The sequence below is a fragment of the Haemaphysalis longicornis genome, unplaced genomic scaffold (assembly GCF_048455015.1).
Source record: "Haemaphysalis longicornis isolate Haplotype H1 unplaced genomic scaffold, Haemaphysalis longicornis Haplotype H1 scaffold_1, whole genome shotgun sequence".
Taxonomy (NCBI): domain Eukaryota; kingdom Metazoa; phylum Arthropoda; class Arachnida; order Ixodida; family Ixodidae; genus Haemaphysalis; species Haemaphysalis longicornis.
Genome location: NW_027526203.1, coordinates 377,050,368 through 377,064,724, shown reverse-complemented (window position 1 = coordinate 377,064,724; position 14,357 = coordinate 377,050,368). Strand labels below are relative to the sequence as shown.

General features: G+C 48.7%; 1 protein-coding gene across 1 annotated transcript in view; it reads right to left on the bottom strand.

The window, feature by feature from the left end:
* The window catches only part of LOC144155133 (glutamate carboxypeptidase 2-like), a 94,547-nt gene that overhangs the window by 67,786 nt on the left and 12,404 nt on the right, over positions 1–14,357 (bottom strand). The window contains exons 3-5 of the mRNA XM_077686395.1: positions 10,792–10,948; positions 7,157–7,282; positions 4,373–4,685 (exon numbers count right to left, since the gene is read on the bottom strand). Coding sequence (XP_077542521.1) covers positions 4,373–4,685; positions 7,157–7,282; positions 10,792–10,948 — 596 coding nt within the window. The remainder of the gene's footprint in view (positions 1–4,372; positions 4,686–7,156; positions 7,283–10,791; positions 10,949–14,357) is intronic.

The following is a 14,357-nucleotide window of genomic DNA, read 5'->3' as shown; positions in this document are numbered from 1 at the left end:
ACAGGTATAATTTAAGCGGTGCCGACATTTGAAAGCTGCCAAGTCGCGGTGCCGGTGGCGGTTGCGATGCGTGGTTATTGCAGGTTCGGCGTAGTAGCATGCCTGTTATCTCCTTGCTTACATCATGGCGGCAAGTAGCGCGTCATCCCTCCACGGTTCCAATCTTCTGTGGACAGTAATTTGCGTCTTAGTGAACTAGTTTTGTGCTCCCTCACGTAGCACTGTATGTCCGAACGAAGTTTTGCACCCAGGCCGGCGGCCGAAGCTCTGTCTGTCTGTCTGTCTGTCTGTGTGTCTGTGTGTGTGTGTCTGTGTGTGTCTGTGTGTGTGTGTGTGTTGTGTTGTGTTGTGTTGTGTTAACGTGTTGTGTTGTGTTGTGTTGTGTTGTGTTGTGTTGTGTTGTGTTGTGTTGTATTGTGTGGTCGCGTTCGCTTCGCGATGAAACTCGACGGAGTGCTCCTGAGAATGGACTCTGCTTATTATGTTGGAATTATCACTAGTGACGATTCAACCCAGCACCGCGGGTATGTAGAGTGTGCGCGATTTTTTTAACCTTCTAGGCTTGTGCCGGACTGAAGTGACTTAATTGTTCACCCCCGTAAATCGCAACAAGCGAGTGCTACCCTTACGACGAACAGGAGACAATCGGTCACCTGTTAATTTCGCGCTTCGGCCCCAAAGCGCATGCCGTGATGTGTTTATTCGAAACCAGGTATTTTGATTAAGGGCTTTGTGTGCTGCTATGCTTCCACTACAGTGCGTAAAACGATATTTGTGTCATGTTATCCAAGTTTTAAAGCAAAGCTTTCTACCTCTGCCAGTCAATGGTTCCTTCGCGGCGTGCGGGACGAGAAACTCCCATCGCGGCTGCGGAGGACGGGCGGTTTTCGCTCACGGAGCACAGTGTAGATGGCGCGGCGAATGGTTACCCAGCGTTCCCTTCGCGCAGGTGCCTGCTTGCTCACACCGGCGGCCGCGTCGGCGGGACGGCTTTGTTGTCTGCTTTAGCGACGGCTGCTTTGGGCCTGTTTTGAGCAGTTTCCCGTCCATTGCGCCTTTCCTTCGAACGACTTGAGTAACTTGTTCGACAGCAACTCCTGGGTAATCCGGACCTGACGGAATTAAGTGGTCGTATGGAAAAGATACGTTAACGATTGGTTTTCAGGGCGGGAAAACGAAACAGAGACCTCAAGCAGACATCTGGCCGCTAGAGAAACGCTACCATTTGCGGCCTGCTTGCCACGAATGAGACTCCGTTTTCTAAATAGCTGAATACCGATTCGGTTGTGTTTTAAGAGGTATTACAAAAGGCGAAAGGAGCAACTGGTTCTGATAAATAGCGGTTATAAAAGTTCCTTCAGCTTTCTCGCAATAATCAAACTTACTAAACTAACTAGTTGAAATCGGTATAAATGGGGATCACTAAACTCACATGCCGAATTGTTTCGGTGTCTGCGCTTGTGTCGCGCGGTGCTCGAGCTAGCACGTTGGGATGACTAGGTTCCGCTGTCTCACCCTTCAAAAGACGCTCCTCTCCGTTTCTTTCCGCAGACGCACGGCCGGGCTACAGCGACATGGTTAATTGGAAACAGTGCGTTAAAAAGGGATCACGAAGAAAAGAACCGGACAGGACGTGATGCCGTTTTAACGCGCTGTTTCCAACCAACCATGTCGCTTTACCAACTCGTCCAACTCTCCATCCTACTGCGGGCTACAGCGGCAGCGTCCACCGCTCTAGCCCTTGCCGTGGCCGACGCTGCTGCGTTTGGGACGCCGCCCCCGTGAATTCCAGGTAACGGCCGGCAGAATCTCTGGTTTCACTCTTTGTAGAGCCACGTAAGTGAATTCAAGTGACGTCGCAAGGGAAATTGCTATGGGTGTCGTTTAAAGCTCTGCTTTCCAACCCCCTTCACAGCGTGGATTGGAGCCATTTTTTTTTCGTTCTGTTCATTTCTTTTCTATGAACGCAGTTATTAGCGCTTGTTTTTAATATGCTACCGGAAACACCAATTCCACGTGTGTTTTTAACAAGAACAATGGTGCTACTCTCAGTTATGTACGCACGCTTTGCCTGAAATATGCCTGTTTTTTTTTTCCTGAACAATGTTTACGTGTACGACGCTTGCCACCATCTTTAGTATGTGGAAAATTCTTGCCTATATACACTTATTGATCAAGCATTCTTTCATTTTCAGCTTGGCTGAACAGACAGACAGACAGACAGACAGACAGACAGACAGACAGACAGACAGACAGACAGACAGACAGACAGACAGACAGACAGACAGACAGACAGACAGACAGACAGACGAATTTTTTTGCATTTAGGTTGTCCAAGAAATACTACCGTTTAGAGGGATAATGGGTAAGCATTCTTTAGGGCCGTTCATCTTCGCCCATACATCTGATAGTATCCAACCTGCTGGATTTTTGTTGTTTTGGTGGCCGTCGTGGAACCTTACACAAAGTTAATGTGGGAAAGCCGACTTTACAGAGACTGAGTCACTGTATAGTAGGCTTGACTGCTATACACCAAGCAACAAGTTTGTTTAAAGTCGGTTTCACTAATACAGACGAATAACAAAGTCACACGGGGGTGATAAATCATTCGCTATAGCCTACATCCGTTAAAGAAGTAACAAGGTTGCACTGGAAGCGAGAATTCATTCGCTATGACCGACATTCATTGAAAAGCACCTAAACAGCTTGATATAGAACGGCAGGTGACACAAGCACGCAGCAGGCACTTACCGTCCTTAATGGAATGGAACTATAGAGAAAGACCAGTGCTACTCAATAAATATATGCCGTATTTTTGTGCCCATAACCAACCCCTGCAAATCGCTCATACTTCTAGGCTGCGCCCACGAAGAAGGACAAAAAAATATTCCCATATATTTTCTGCGCAATCGACTAGTTTTCGGAGAAGCTTTGGCTCTGCATGCTAGCTAGAGCGCTATTTTTAGACATGTAGTGATTAAAATTCATTCGTTCTAACCTTTACCGTTTCCTTATAACAGCCGAAGTGTCATGTAAATTCATCGTGGCCAACAAAATTTCCAATTTCATACGTCACATTTGGTAATCGCTATATCAGTGTTCATTAAAATAAGTTTCGACTGCACACACAAGAAAACATTTTTCCAATGTCACATAAGCCGCCTTAATTTAAAACATGAAGGACGTAGCGCCATTAAGCGCTACCGTAAGACCCGATGCAATCAATCAACTCCCGTAGCCCCTTCAATGCTGGCCTCACCAATACACAAGCGCATTGCTGGGAAGGAGTTTTTCGAGAGGAAATTGCATATAGACGGTCTTACACCAAAATATGAAGGCCCTTAGGCAGCTCCCTGTGACCCCGTGTAAACTTACGGACAGCGCCATGTTGCACCTTGCACAGTGACTGGCTTGGTTTGAAACGCCCGCGCATGAAGGGCACCACCATTGGTGGCCCCATCGGACCCCGCGCTGGTACCGGGGGCTTGCAACTACGAATGCACGGTTATATATATACACTAGAAAATGCTTGTTGGATAACAGGGACTTGAAAACATGCATTAATTTGAACATTTTACCCACAGTATACGTATTATACAAAGAAATTAAGAATATTCCTCGATGCGACGTCTTCCTGCAGGCTTCGCCGCACTTTTTACGGAGCAAGAGATTCTATTTACTTTTGGCAAAAGCAACGTTAGCTGCACGTTTTGCGACATAACATAACGAAAGGCTGCACGCAACTACTTTGCACAAGGCAAGAGAGGCGAATTATATGAAGCTGAGGAAATTTGTGTTTAATACTGAAATTCACGCAGGATTTTTCTGCATGGTATCGTCTTAGCTTTTCTTTTTCTGACCCTGCGTGCCACCGGGGGAACACACGGCTGCCCCAGTCCCCATCGGATTAGGTTGCGCAGATGCACGAAGTCGCAAGAAGCGTAATGTATGTGGATGAACGGTCTTTCTTAAGGCGACAACACCTGAGCACGTGAAGTGACGGTTGGAACATTCCCCATTACAACTGTTTTTTTTTTTTTTCCTGTGCGCGAGAACTATTCACAGATTTCTCCAGTGACACACTAAGCGATTGTGGGGCCGAAGAAGAGTATACAGTGGCGTGGAATAATTCGGTGATACAATATGCGCATAGAACGGCATACCAGCCCAAAATGCAGTGCGTGCTCGGACACGTCAAGTACTTCGAAGTTAGGAGGAGTGATGCGAGTAGCAACGCATAAGCGAAGGAAGCACCCCAAGACGATTTCTCCGCCCCGCATGGATGCGCACCCGTGCAGATTCCAGGGGTGAGCACGGTCGAGGTAAGGGGCGAGTTATCTGACTGCACGTCGAGGGATCAGGGTGAACTCACAGCGGGAGGCGTAGCCGGGCGTGGTCGGGTCTCCTGTGTCTTCATTACGGCGGACGTGTGCGCGGCGGATGGCCTCGTCGGACATCCACCAGCTCCGCGGGTAAACGTTTAGCTTATCGGCGGTGGCTATGTCTTGAGGGTGAGCGAACAGGAGCACACCGGCGGCTTGGTATTTCTGGGCCGTGGCGACGGCGAAGCCGGGGCCCTCTGTCTGGACGTAGTGGCAGAGTAGCACGGCGCTGTTGATTCCCGCCGGTATGGTCAGGGCGTCCAGGTCCTCAGGAAAGCACCGGTTGGCGTAGAATACTTGCCCCTGCGGTAGCACCAGGCCGCTCAAGCTGTCTTCTAACCGAGAGCTCAGACACGGGAAAAAATATCCCTGCTAATGTTCCGAAGCTTTACTGCGATCCACTAAATTGAACTTCCCGTCCTCCGATCACTCGAACGCCTCCCGTGTACAGAAACTAATACGCAATTTATATAGTGACTGTCGGCACGGACAAGGATCTTCAGCCACCACCACCGACACAGTAATCGGTTTCAGGCATAGAGCTCGGCTGTAGCCTGCCGGCCAGCCTTGGTCTCATGCGATTGCCTAGATCTCCCTTTCACCTTCTTTCACTTTCCCCCGGACTGGGTTGTATGCAGGGCGATAAGTTCCATAATATTCCCTCTCCATTTCTTTCCCTTACCTCGAATCACCACTAGTATCACCACTCGAATCACCACTAGCATGCATACGTTTCACTCTTACTTGACCTAGCTTGCGTAATTGGGTCTTTGCCCCATGGCGCTAGAATCGACGAGGGTTTACTGCTTCGTCTTGTATGAAGCTTTTAAAATATCCGTGACAAATCTTAAATACTATGATTTTGCGTTGATAACACAACCAACAGTATTCAAACCATAATAAAGTGTGTCCCCCCCCCCCTTTTTTTTTTTTGAGCCAGAGACCTTTGAGCATGAGCCATGTCAAGTAAATGTGGAACCCGACTCCGCGGTACGTGGCGGCAAGCGTAGGTGCTAGCTCCAGATTTCCGTTTTCGGGGCATCTTCGACAATAAATAGGGCGCCTCAATAAAAACGGTGTAATGGTTGATTCCGATCAACATAATTTACCACGGGAAAATTTCCAAAGTTGAATTGTGACTGAAGGTGGGGCAATACAGCTTTGGCCTGGTGACTTTCGCTTCACTTGGAACTCAACCTCATCGTATGGGGTGAGGTTTGCGTGGATCAAGACGTGAGGCGGAGCGTTCGATCTAGGCCACGGCAGTCGAGGTGCTCTCGACCGGGTCGCTACGCTTCTGATAGGACAATTTCAGCGATCTCGGGAAATGTTGGGTGTTTTGCGAATGCAGCGAAATTTCCACTGGCAGACCGACAAGCACCTTTACAAACTTGCCGATAACGTTTGCCGTGTTCAAAACCGGCCGCAATTGCGTGATAAAAAATAGGCAGTCGCTATTGAAAATCTCGAAGGTAAAATTCGTAGCCATATTTCAGTGCTATATTTTTTCCGCTGTTAATGTATCGGGGAGCATGCGGTACGGAGAGACGGGGAGGGGTTGGAAGAACGTCGAATCTCATTAATTCGAACTCGCTTGGTTCGAACTTTCGGTTTATTCCAACTGACGCTGCGGTCCCGGCAAAATTATGCGTATTTAAAGCTTTCGTTATTTCGAATTTCTTTCAATTCGAATAAATTTTCGGGCTTAGTAAATTAGAATAAATTAACGAGATTTGACGTAGGCAACTGTCACGCTTTTGCTGCACAGGAACCGTTGTGGTTGTAATTTTTAAGTCCAGTGGTCGGCGCCCTTGTGTTTGTTTCCGTGTGTAGTGTTATTTTCGGTGGTTTGTTATATTTTAGAAAACACATACCGACCGATCGACCTAGCTGTTCTCAGAAGAATTTGTCTCCACAGTGGCTACAAAGTATATCCGCTTTCTCTACCCCAATATGACGCACAACAGCTCTGTGCCGTACTTCGGGGAAACGGAACGGCGGGACTTAGAAGCGAGCTCGCTCAGTCGCGCCGTGAAAATAAGCAGCGAGCAGCAGGTTTCTTTCCTCGGATGCGTTTAGGGCACAACTCGACACCAACCGGTGCGGGCGAGCAGAAACAGGAGATCGCCGAACAAATCTAGCAAAGCCGAGCAGAAAGTCTCAGCAGAGTAGCCGTGGGTTTCGATCATACCTCAGACGTTGAAACGGGCTAGAACTGGATAGCTGAATCTAACCTAAGTGCACCTGCAGCTTCGGTTCCAAATGCGCTCGCGATGTCACGAAGGCCCCTCGGCGATGACGGAGTGTTAGCCTTTGAGTCATTCCTGCACGCCTTTGCCCTGTAGCCGCTTTGCTGATTACCTCACCGCCGAAAATTAAAATTAACTTAAATTTCAGCCCCGCCGAGTAACTTGTCATCCGGCGAGGCGATTTTATTTTGCAGTTGCTTCAGCCACCATCAGTCAGTCGTCGAATTAGTCCTACGACGTCACAAGCCATGCGCCGGAAAGTCGTCGCTGCCCTTTCCGCTCATTACATAGGCTATCTGACTGAAGTTTGCATTGAATTTGGTATACGAGCTTTCTGAAGAGGCAACGTTCCGGACGGAGCGAAGTTTACATCCTCTTCATGGTGTGCATGTGTAATTCACACGCTTCCGCAGTGCTTTGAACCTGGAGGTAGGTGAAAATGAAACGAATGTCACTCTGTTCCGCGCATTCATCATGGCACCATCGCTGAAAGCAGAGAGCAGGCTCCCTTGGAATTGCGCTCACCGTAGTAGATCCGGCCCTCCCGTAAGCGCTGTACGCCGGATAAATCTGCACGTCATTTCCGAGGTGCGGCGGTTCGTCGAGTTCGAACTTCATCAGCACGTTATAGTTGGCATCCGTCAGCACCACCTGGAGACGGGACGTGAAGAAAGCGTCGGCGACGTGCCCAGAAAAAAAAAAATTCTCAGATGACTGAGAGGATGACCTTAGCCATGCTGAAGTGCATGCATGCTTGGTGCTTTCTGTCTACCACCATGTTTAATTTTAACATTTTTGAAGTAGAACGCGGAAAAAAATGAGCGTGCTGATAAAATATTGACGTTGTTATTAAACATATGTTTCTCAGCAAACAGCGACGATCATCCACATTGTATGGCGAGGTGGAAAGAGGTCCAGAAACAAACACCATTTAACACACAAACTCGCGAAATAGCGAGGGTGCGGGCTGGAGGATGTCTGATCCGAATTACGCTACAAAGCTTTGCGGCTCACTCCAGCGGTTATTTCGAATGCCTGCCATGTTTGGTCGCTATCATTTCACATCACCGCGCTTACGCGGCACGAAGCAGAGATTGGCCAGATTTTCTAGTGCACTTCCTGTGTCCTTGCATCCTCTGCTCTCCGTCGTGTTCGTCGATCCTCTTTCTTTGGGGAATCTTATGCACTGCAAGAGCACGCGCGAACCTTGGGGAACGGAATTGTGTATACGCAGCTGAGGGCAGTCAGCTTCTTTGAAGGTCCCATTGGGGCGCGTCCAAAGATTTCATCGGGAAGTGCGTCTACTGAAGCGTTTGGTGCAGCCGAACTCCCCTTGCTTTGTAATTGCGCTTCCCCTTGAGCGCACGCAAATTTACAAGAAGCACACACGATCTGCTTGCCATGGGCGGCCGCGTTCTTTTAATTATGAAGCTGTCCTAGCGCTGGGCTAGACGACAGTCTGTCGTGGTAGTGTGTCACGCTCCCTCCGAAACAGGCCCCCCCCCCCCCCCCCCCTAAAAAAATCGCTTCCCAATATACAAATAAAAGCTCCTAGGGATTTATTATTTTGATATATGACGACTTATATTGCCCCTGATAAAAATTCCAGCAGTAAATGAACTTCAGAGCTGAAGCCGAATATAAAGGTGTTGTGCCACCAAATTTGTTGCTTGTGCATTCTTTGTTGCAAACGTTTTATATTTCGTTAGAAAGCATGATACATGCTCTCACATGCACATATTCTGAGTAAAAAAATTTATTATCGCACGATTCATGTGAACAGGATTCGGTTTCGGTTTCTGGGCGCGATTCAAACAGTGACGTCACAGTGTTGCGAGGACGCTCTGCCACGTGTGTCTACCATGCAGCGCTGCGGTACGCTGCGACTTTACTGCGGCGTCTGCTCCCGCACCCACGGAAGTAAACACGCCGACTCGTCATGTCAAGCCGCGACAGCTCCGACAAGGACTCTTTGTCTGCATCCTCGGATGCAGACAAATGAAAACCATGGATATGTTAACCATGGAAATGCAATTGGATATGCAAACCATGCCCCTTAAAAAAAACGCTCAAAAAAAAAAAAAGCTGCTTCTGTTGCGAGTTGCACCCGCAACGTTGACCGAGCGGGCGCGACGCGCGAGACCACTGCGCCACCGCACAACTGATTTCACACTGCGAAATAGCCGGTGTACTAGATGGAGGCCCATCAATCGAGTCGTACGTCGGTGTTTACTAGCTAGTTTACAGAATTCCTGCCTTGTAAACTCAAATTTCTTAAATAGCGCTTGCGCAGCAAGGTTCCGCGAAGCCCCCGCAACAGCTTATCGCCATCAACTCTGCTCCTTCGCGAAAGCGCTCGCAAAAATAAGTGTGCCCGGCTGCGACTACGATTTTGCACTGTAGGGATAGTGCTTGCCGTACTTTGGTTTTACGTTTTACGTTAAACACCTTTCCCGAGACTGATCTCTTATTACCCAAATTACCCTACGTAACTCTTCTTCTGCACGAAACTGAGCTTATATTTTCGACAGGCGAGCCGATCGCACACGCATGCCGGGGTAGCGGCGTCGCCGAAGAGCACGGCCGAAGCGTCGAGCGCCAAAATACGGATCGCATTAGCGCTAGTGTTGAGTTGTATGGGCTTCATGGACCTTACTGAGTATTACACTCCAGAAACTAACAAAATAGAGCCGCGTTCATTGCGGAACGAATGTTGTCGGGGCGCAGTTTTCGCTTCTCGGTCGATTCCCGACGACGCGTCGGGCGTCCAGTCAGGCGACCGGTTTTGTTGGCGTCTTCAGTCGGCGAGTGAGTCACACTACGGCGACTTTCCATCGGCCGACGTGTTTGTGTCGCCGTCGGCGTACTGTGACAACGCGGTCTGGCAATTCGGCAGTTAGCCGATGTTTTGGCGGCTCGTCGTCGTCGCCGTCGTGTCGGCCTAGTGTGTCTGATACGACCAAGCGACCAAACAAACTGTGGTAACTGGAGTTCACGTTGACGTCGCTCGAGTCGCTAACGTGGTATGACGTCACAAACTTTTGTTATGCTGGCAATTCACTGACGTCATGGTTAGTGGCGCTAGCGATGGGTCCCGATCTCCAGAAGAGCGTTTAGGTACTTTTTAGAAGCGAATTAAAATATATATTAAGCGCTTGCTGTACCCAGCACTTCGTGTTGATGGTCCTTGCATACATAGAAAGCCTACAGCAGTCTTTTTACAGCGTGGTCTTGGTAAGCTGGCTTCCCCCCCCCCCCTCTCTGTCACGCAGTGAAGCATGACCATCTACGGAGGGAGTATGGTTACAGAAAACGGTTCTAACTCTAGTGTTATCGAAACTATGACGAAACAAATTATGTGACAATTAGTCGCTAAGACGACTCTACCATTTGGCTGAGTTTCATTACCTTGATATTAGTTCACAGTGAAGTTGTAAACGTTACAGAAAGCGGCTGTAACTTCTTTTACCGGAAATATATGGAAACAAATTACTATATGACAATTAGTCGCTTCGACGACTAACACTACGCACAAGCTAAACGGCATCTTTGTAAAAACAATCCACAGCTCCGCTGTGTCAGCAGGTTCCACGCTGGCCGAACTGGTTACTTTTTTTTACCCTGCATGTGGAAACAGATTACAGAAACTGGAACCGCGGGCGCCCCCGAGGAATGCATCGATTTCCACAGGCTATCAAATGGAACCAAAGCGAAGCTCAGGTCACCCCGCGAAGTCCGCTTTGGTTCCATTTGATAGCCTGTGGGTTTACGTTAACAATTTCTGCCGGAAATGTTCATGCGTAAGGCCGCGATGAGCGCGACTCCAGAACGCTGGCCTCGGCAATTCTGGAACATTGTTGCACGCACAGCGCTCGGCCACCCCGAAGAAACGTCCTTGAAACTATTGCGCGCAATATGTGATCAGTCGCCATCTGCAGACAGCGCGCCACAAATTCCACGGCGTGATTACTGATCACATAGCAGAATTCTAGCGCGAGGACATTATTTGCACTGTTCTTTGCGGTACTGTATACGTTCTCTACTCAGTAAGTGAGGGGGGGGGGTGATTTAGGACCCCTTCAATGTGGTATATCTAGTGATGGCCATATACATGTCTGCGGTGCTAACCTTAGGTTCGGAAAAGCACGACTGTGACGTACCGAGTTAGGATCCCGTTGAATTGGGTGAGACAGGGTGACGACGTAGGTAGCTATCTTTGTGCGGTTGATCTTGTTGTCAATCATGAACATGTTGACGTATTCTGTGACTGCGGATTTTGTCTCAGTGCCGGCGATGTACCTCTTCTCGGATATCGTCCTGCGTTCGATAAAAATACAAAGATATGTACAGATTCCCCAACAACGGGTAGTTCGTTGGGCGCACCGATGGGAGGTTGGCGTAACCATGCATCTGAAAATCGTTACCAGGCTTCGGAAAGTTCCATCGTATATTTTTTGCGTGAAAAATGACGCGACTGTAATATGGGATGCGTACTAAATGCAATCGTTTTAATAGCGAACTCCTAGCGGTTTGCAAAATACGGTGGGTTTCGAGCCGTTGCTGACCGTCGAAATGTAGCTGGAGCTTCGCCACTAGGCCCCGCCCTGTCGCAAGGCCCCGCATATCCCTATATACCATAAATACATATACTTGGTGTATTTTTCTTTGAACCAAAGATTTGCAGAACGGCAGAGTTTAAATACATGCAAATTTTGCGACTGTTTGTGTCTGGGCAGCCACCACAAAGTGCTGTGACTATCACAATAACTACTAAAATTAACAAAAAGCGTTAAATAACCTTCAAATTGCTGGTTTCGGGAACACGTCTATTTTAGGAAATCAGAGCCTAATAATAAATGCCTGCCCACCTCACCGAAAATAGCGAGTCTGGCTCGAGGACCAAAACACGCGTCTCCACGATTGGCCCCAAAATACGCTGACGTTATAACTCATATCGTGTGCTTTAAGGGTTACGTGCACGATATGAACGAGGGGCCTAATTTATCTTTACCCCCTGCCGTCCCATAGGAGCTACAGCAGGAGTGGTCAATTACTGTTGTGAGCAAACATGTCTTTGGAACCCCCTACTTGGCCTTCAAGCGCTCGTTTCCGCTTTTATAAAACTGACGTGATGACGCGGGCACGACCGACGCGACGCGCACGGGCAAACGGCAGTTCTATGCGGGCCGACTACCGACCGGCCCCGCTGAGCAGTATAGGTATGGTGGCTATTCGCCGCGAGATCGACATTTAGGTGGCGACAGCGTCGCGCTGCTAGTGTGGATGCTCCGCTGAGCGGCCCGGGAGAATGCACACTGTGGGCGCTCTTCGTGCCTTTCTCGCGCCGTATTTGCTCTAAAAAGGCGCAGAAAAGCGTGGTATGCTGTAGTTCGGTTCCTCAACGTTCAATGTATAGCATGAAGCGGCAATAAGTTTTCATTACTACGCCAAAAAAGCGGCGACCCATCGGGAATCTCAGAACGGCCGCAATAATGACAATGAACTTGAACGCTGTGGCTCGTAGCAAGCTCGATCTTTCCCTTTTCCGACTATGGCTTTGAGCCTTCAATAAAAGCATAAATAGAAACAAATCATGAAGCCTCGATCTCGGGAATTCAGTTTACAACCGCAGTTTCAATCGCTTTCATTGGTAGCATGACACACTCTGGCATTTGTGGGATGCCCTAAAATGGTAACACCACTTAACTGCCCCCACATTTTTTCTAAGAGCTGAAGATATTTTTTGTGTGTTCGAAAGGCAACATAAAATTACTGAATTTTAACCAGCGCAGATATATAAATGCAACCGTTCTTTTAACCGGTGCCGTTCTTAAGTTGTCACCGAGTATAGGAGTGGTTCGCCCCGCCACCGCCAGGGGACGACTGTGTTCGATCTCGGGGCGAATAGTATACGCCTCGAGCTTCGCGATCGCTGCGCCGCCTGCCGCCGCTTATAGGCGGCGTTGACGGGATTTGCGCTGCGTGGCTGATAGTGGTTCGTGCAGTGTTTTGGTTCTGTTTCGCTTCTTTTCGCCTTTCCGCCCCCTAAAAAAAGTTGTGGTGACGTCTAGAGGCAAAGAGTACGTTTAGGTCACTTAAAAAGCAGCTGCGTCTTCGTAGAGTACGCAATCGCCTGCAAGAGCTACCCGGGGACGCGGTTCTGCGCGCTTCGTCGCCGCTCTTCCGGGCGTCGGCGACGGCAGCAGCATATCACCCATGTCACCTCCAAAACATCAGGCACAAAATGAATTCTGCTGTCGCCTCGTTTAGACCTGATACTGGCACAATGAGAGGTTGACTTCATTTTGCAGCGTGGATAACGAACGCAGCTTCATTTCGAATATATACGTCGCAGAAAAATGTGTTTCGGGGATGGGATTAGCTAATCCCGGACAATAACTAATGGCTGTTATAAGAATATAAACCAAGCGAAAATGTTAAGTGAATTCCAAGCCTGTGCGTCGTTAAATATGTGCCCGCACACGACATATAGCAAGAACCAAGGCAAGTTAATGAAACCACGGGAAAAAAATGCTGTGCAAGTGCGGAATTAAGAAACATAATAGCTCTAACAGAAATGAAAAAAAAAAAAAACAGTGCAGCTTCTGACATGCTAAAGACGTTCGTCGAAACTTCAGCCAGGTAGGGTTCACTAGACCAACTATACGAGAAATGCACTGCTTTTTCGCGAGACATCGGCGGGGGGGAGGGGAGGGGGACGCTGTGTACAAATGCGGAGCGGAATCAAACAATGAACGGTTTAGTAATCCCACACACAAATCTCGCGTTCACTTTCCTTTTGTTTTTCTACTTCAACGAAGAGCTGATCGTACGGCGGACGCATTTTTGGAAGTATACAGGGTAGGCTTTTCAACAATTAAGCGATGAAAGGTGTCGTTGGAAGAGTGTGGTATGTGATAAGGCCCTCTGATTTCAGTTTCTGCTTTATTCTGCAGGCTCCCTGTGCCATATGACGATATTTCGAAAACGCATTTAGTCGCGTACGCGGATTGTATTCTAAGCCCGTCTCCGCGCTGCTCGCAGGGGATATATGTAGCAGATGAATGTTTGCGGGCGCTCACCTCACGACAAGACGACTCTGTCGGGTGCTGATCCCCGAGTATAATCATGCATTGTCCATCGTACTTTTGTTGAATATTCCCGAAATTAACACAGACTGGCTTGTAAATGGTGGTGATAAATATCTGAGGTATAATATTGGCAAATGTAACTGGCGTGCTGTCAGGTATGAGTACTCCGCTGATTATGTAAGCGCACAAAACCGATTTAAATCGCAGTGTATAGCCGTAGCATGAACATCTGAGGAACCGGTGGTTACGGAGACACGGCTTGTAAATTCAGGTCAGTGTAACTACAATCGGCTCCATCATACGCCGGTTCCGCGACCCTGGCCTGTGGCACACACCTGGCGCTTATACAGACCGAATATACCACATTAAGATCGCGTCAGAAACATTTACACTCTCGTAAACACACCCCATTTGCGAACAGAGTGACTGCTCCACATAAAGATGGATTTCAAACGCCCGCAAACGGCAAATCTCAGTCGTGAACGTGCCGCAAAAGCAGCGGCGGCACTGAGGAGCGAGGCGCGGACTCCCGCGGCTGCTTTCGAAACGGGCCGCTAGGGGGATTTCAGTGGCGCCCCTACAGGCCGCGCTCGAGGCGTTATCGGCTAGGGGGATTTCAGTGGCGCCCCTACAGG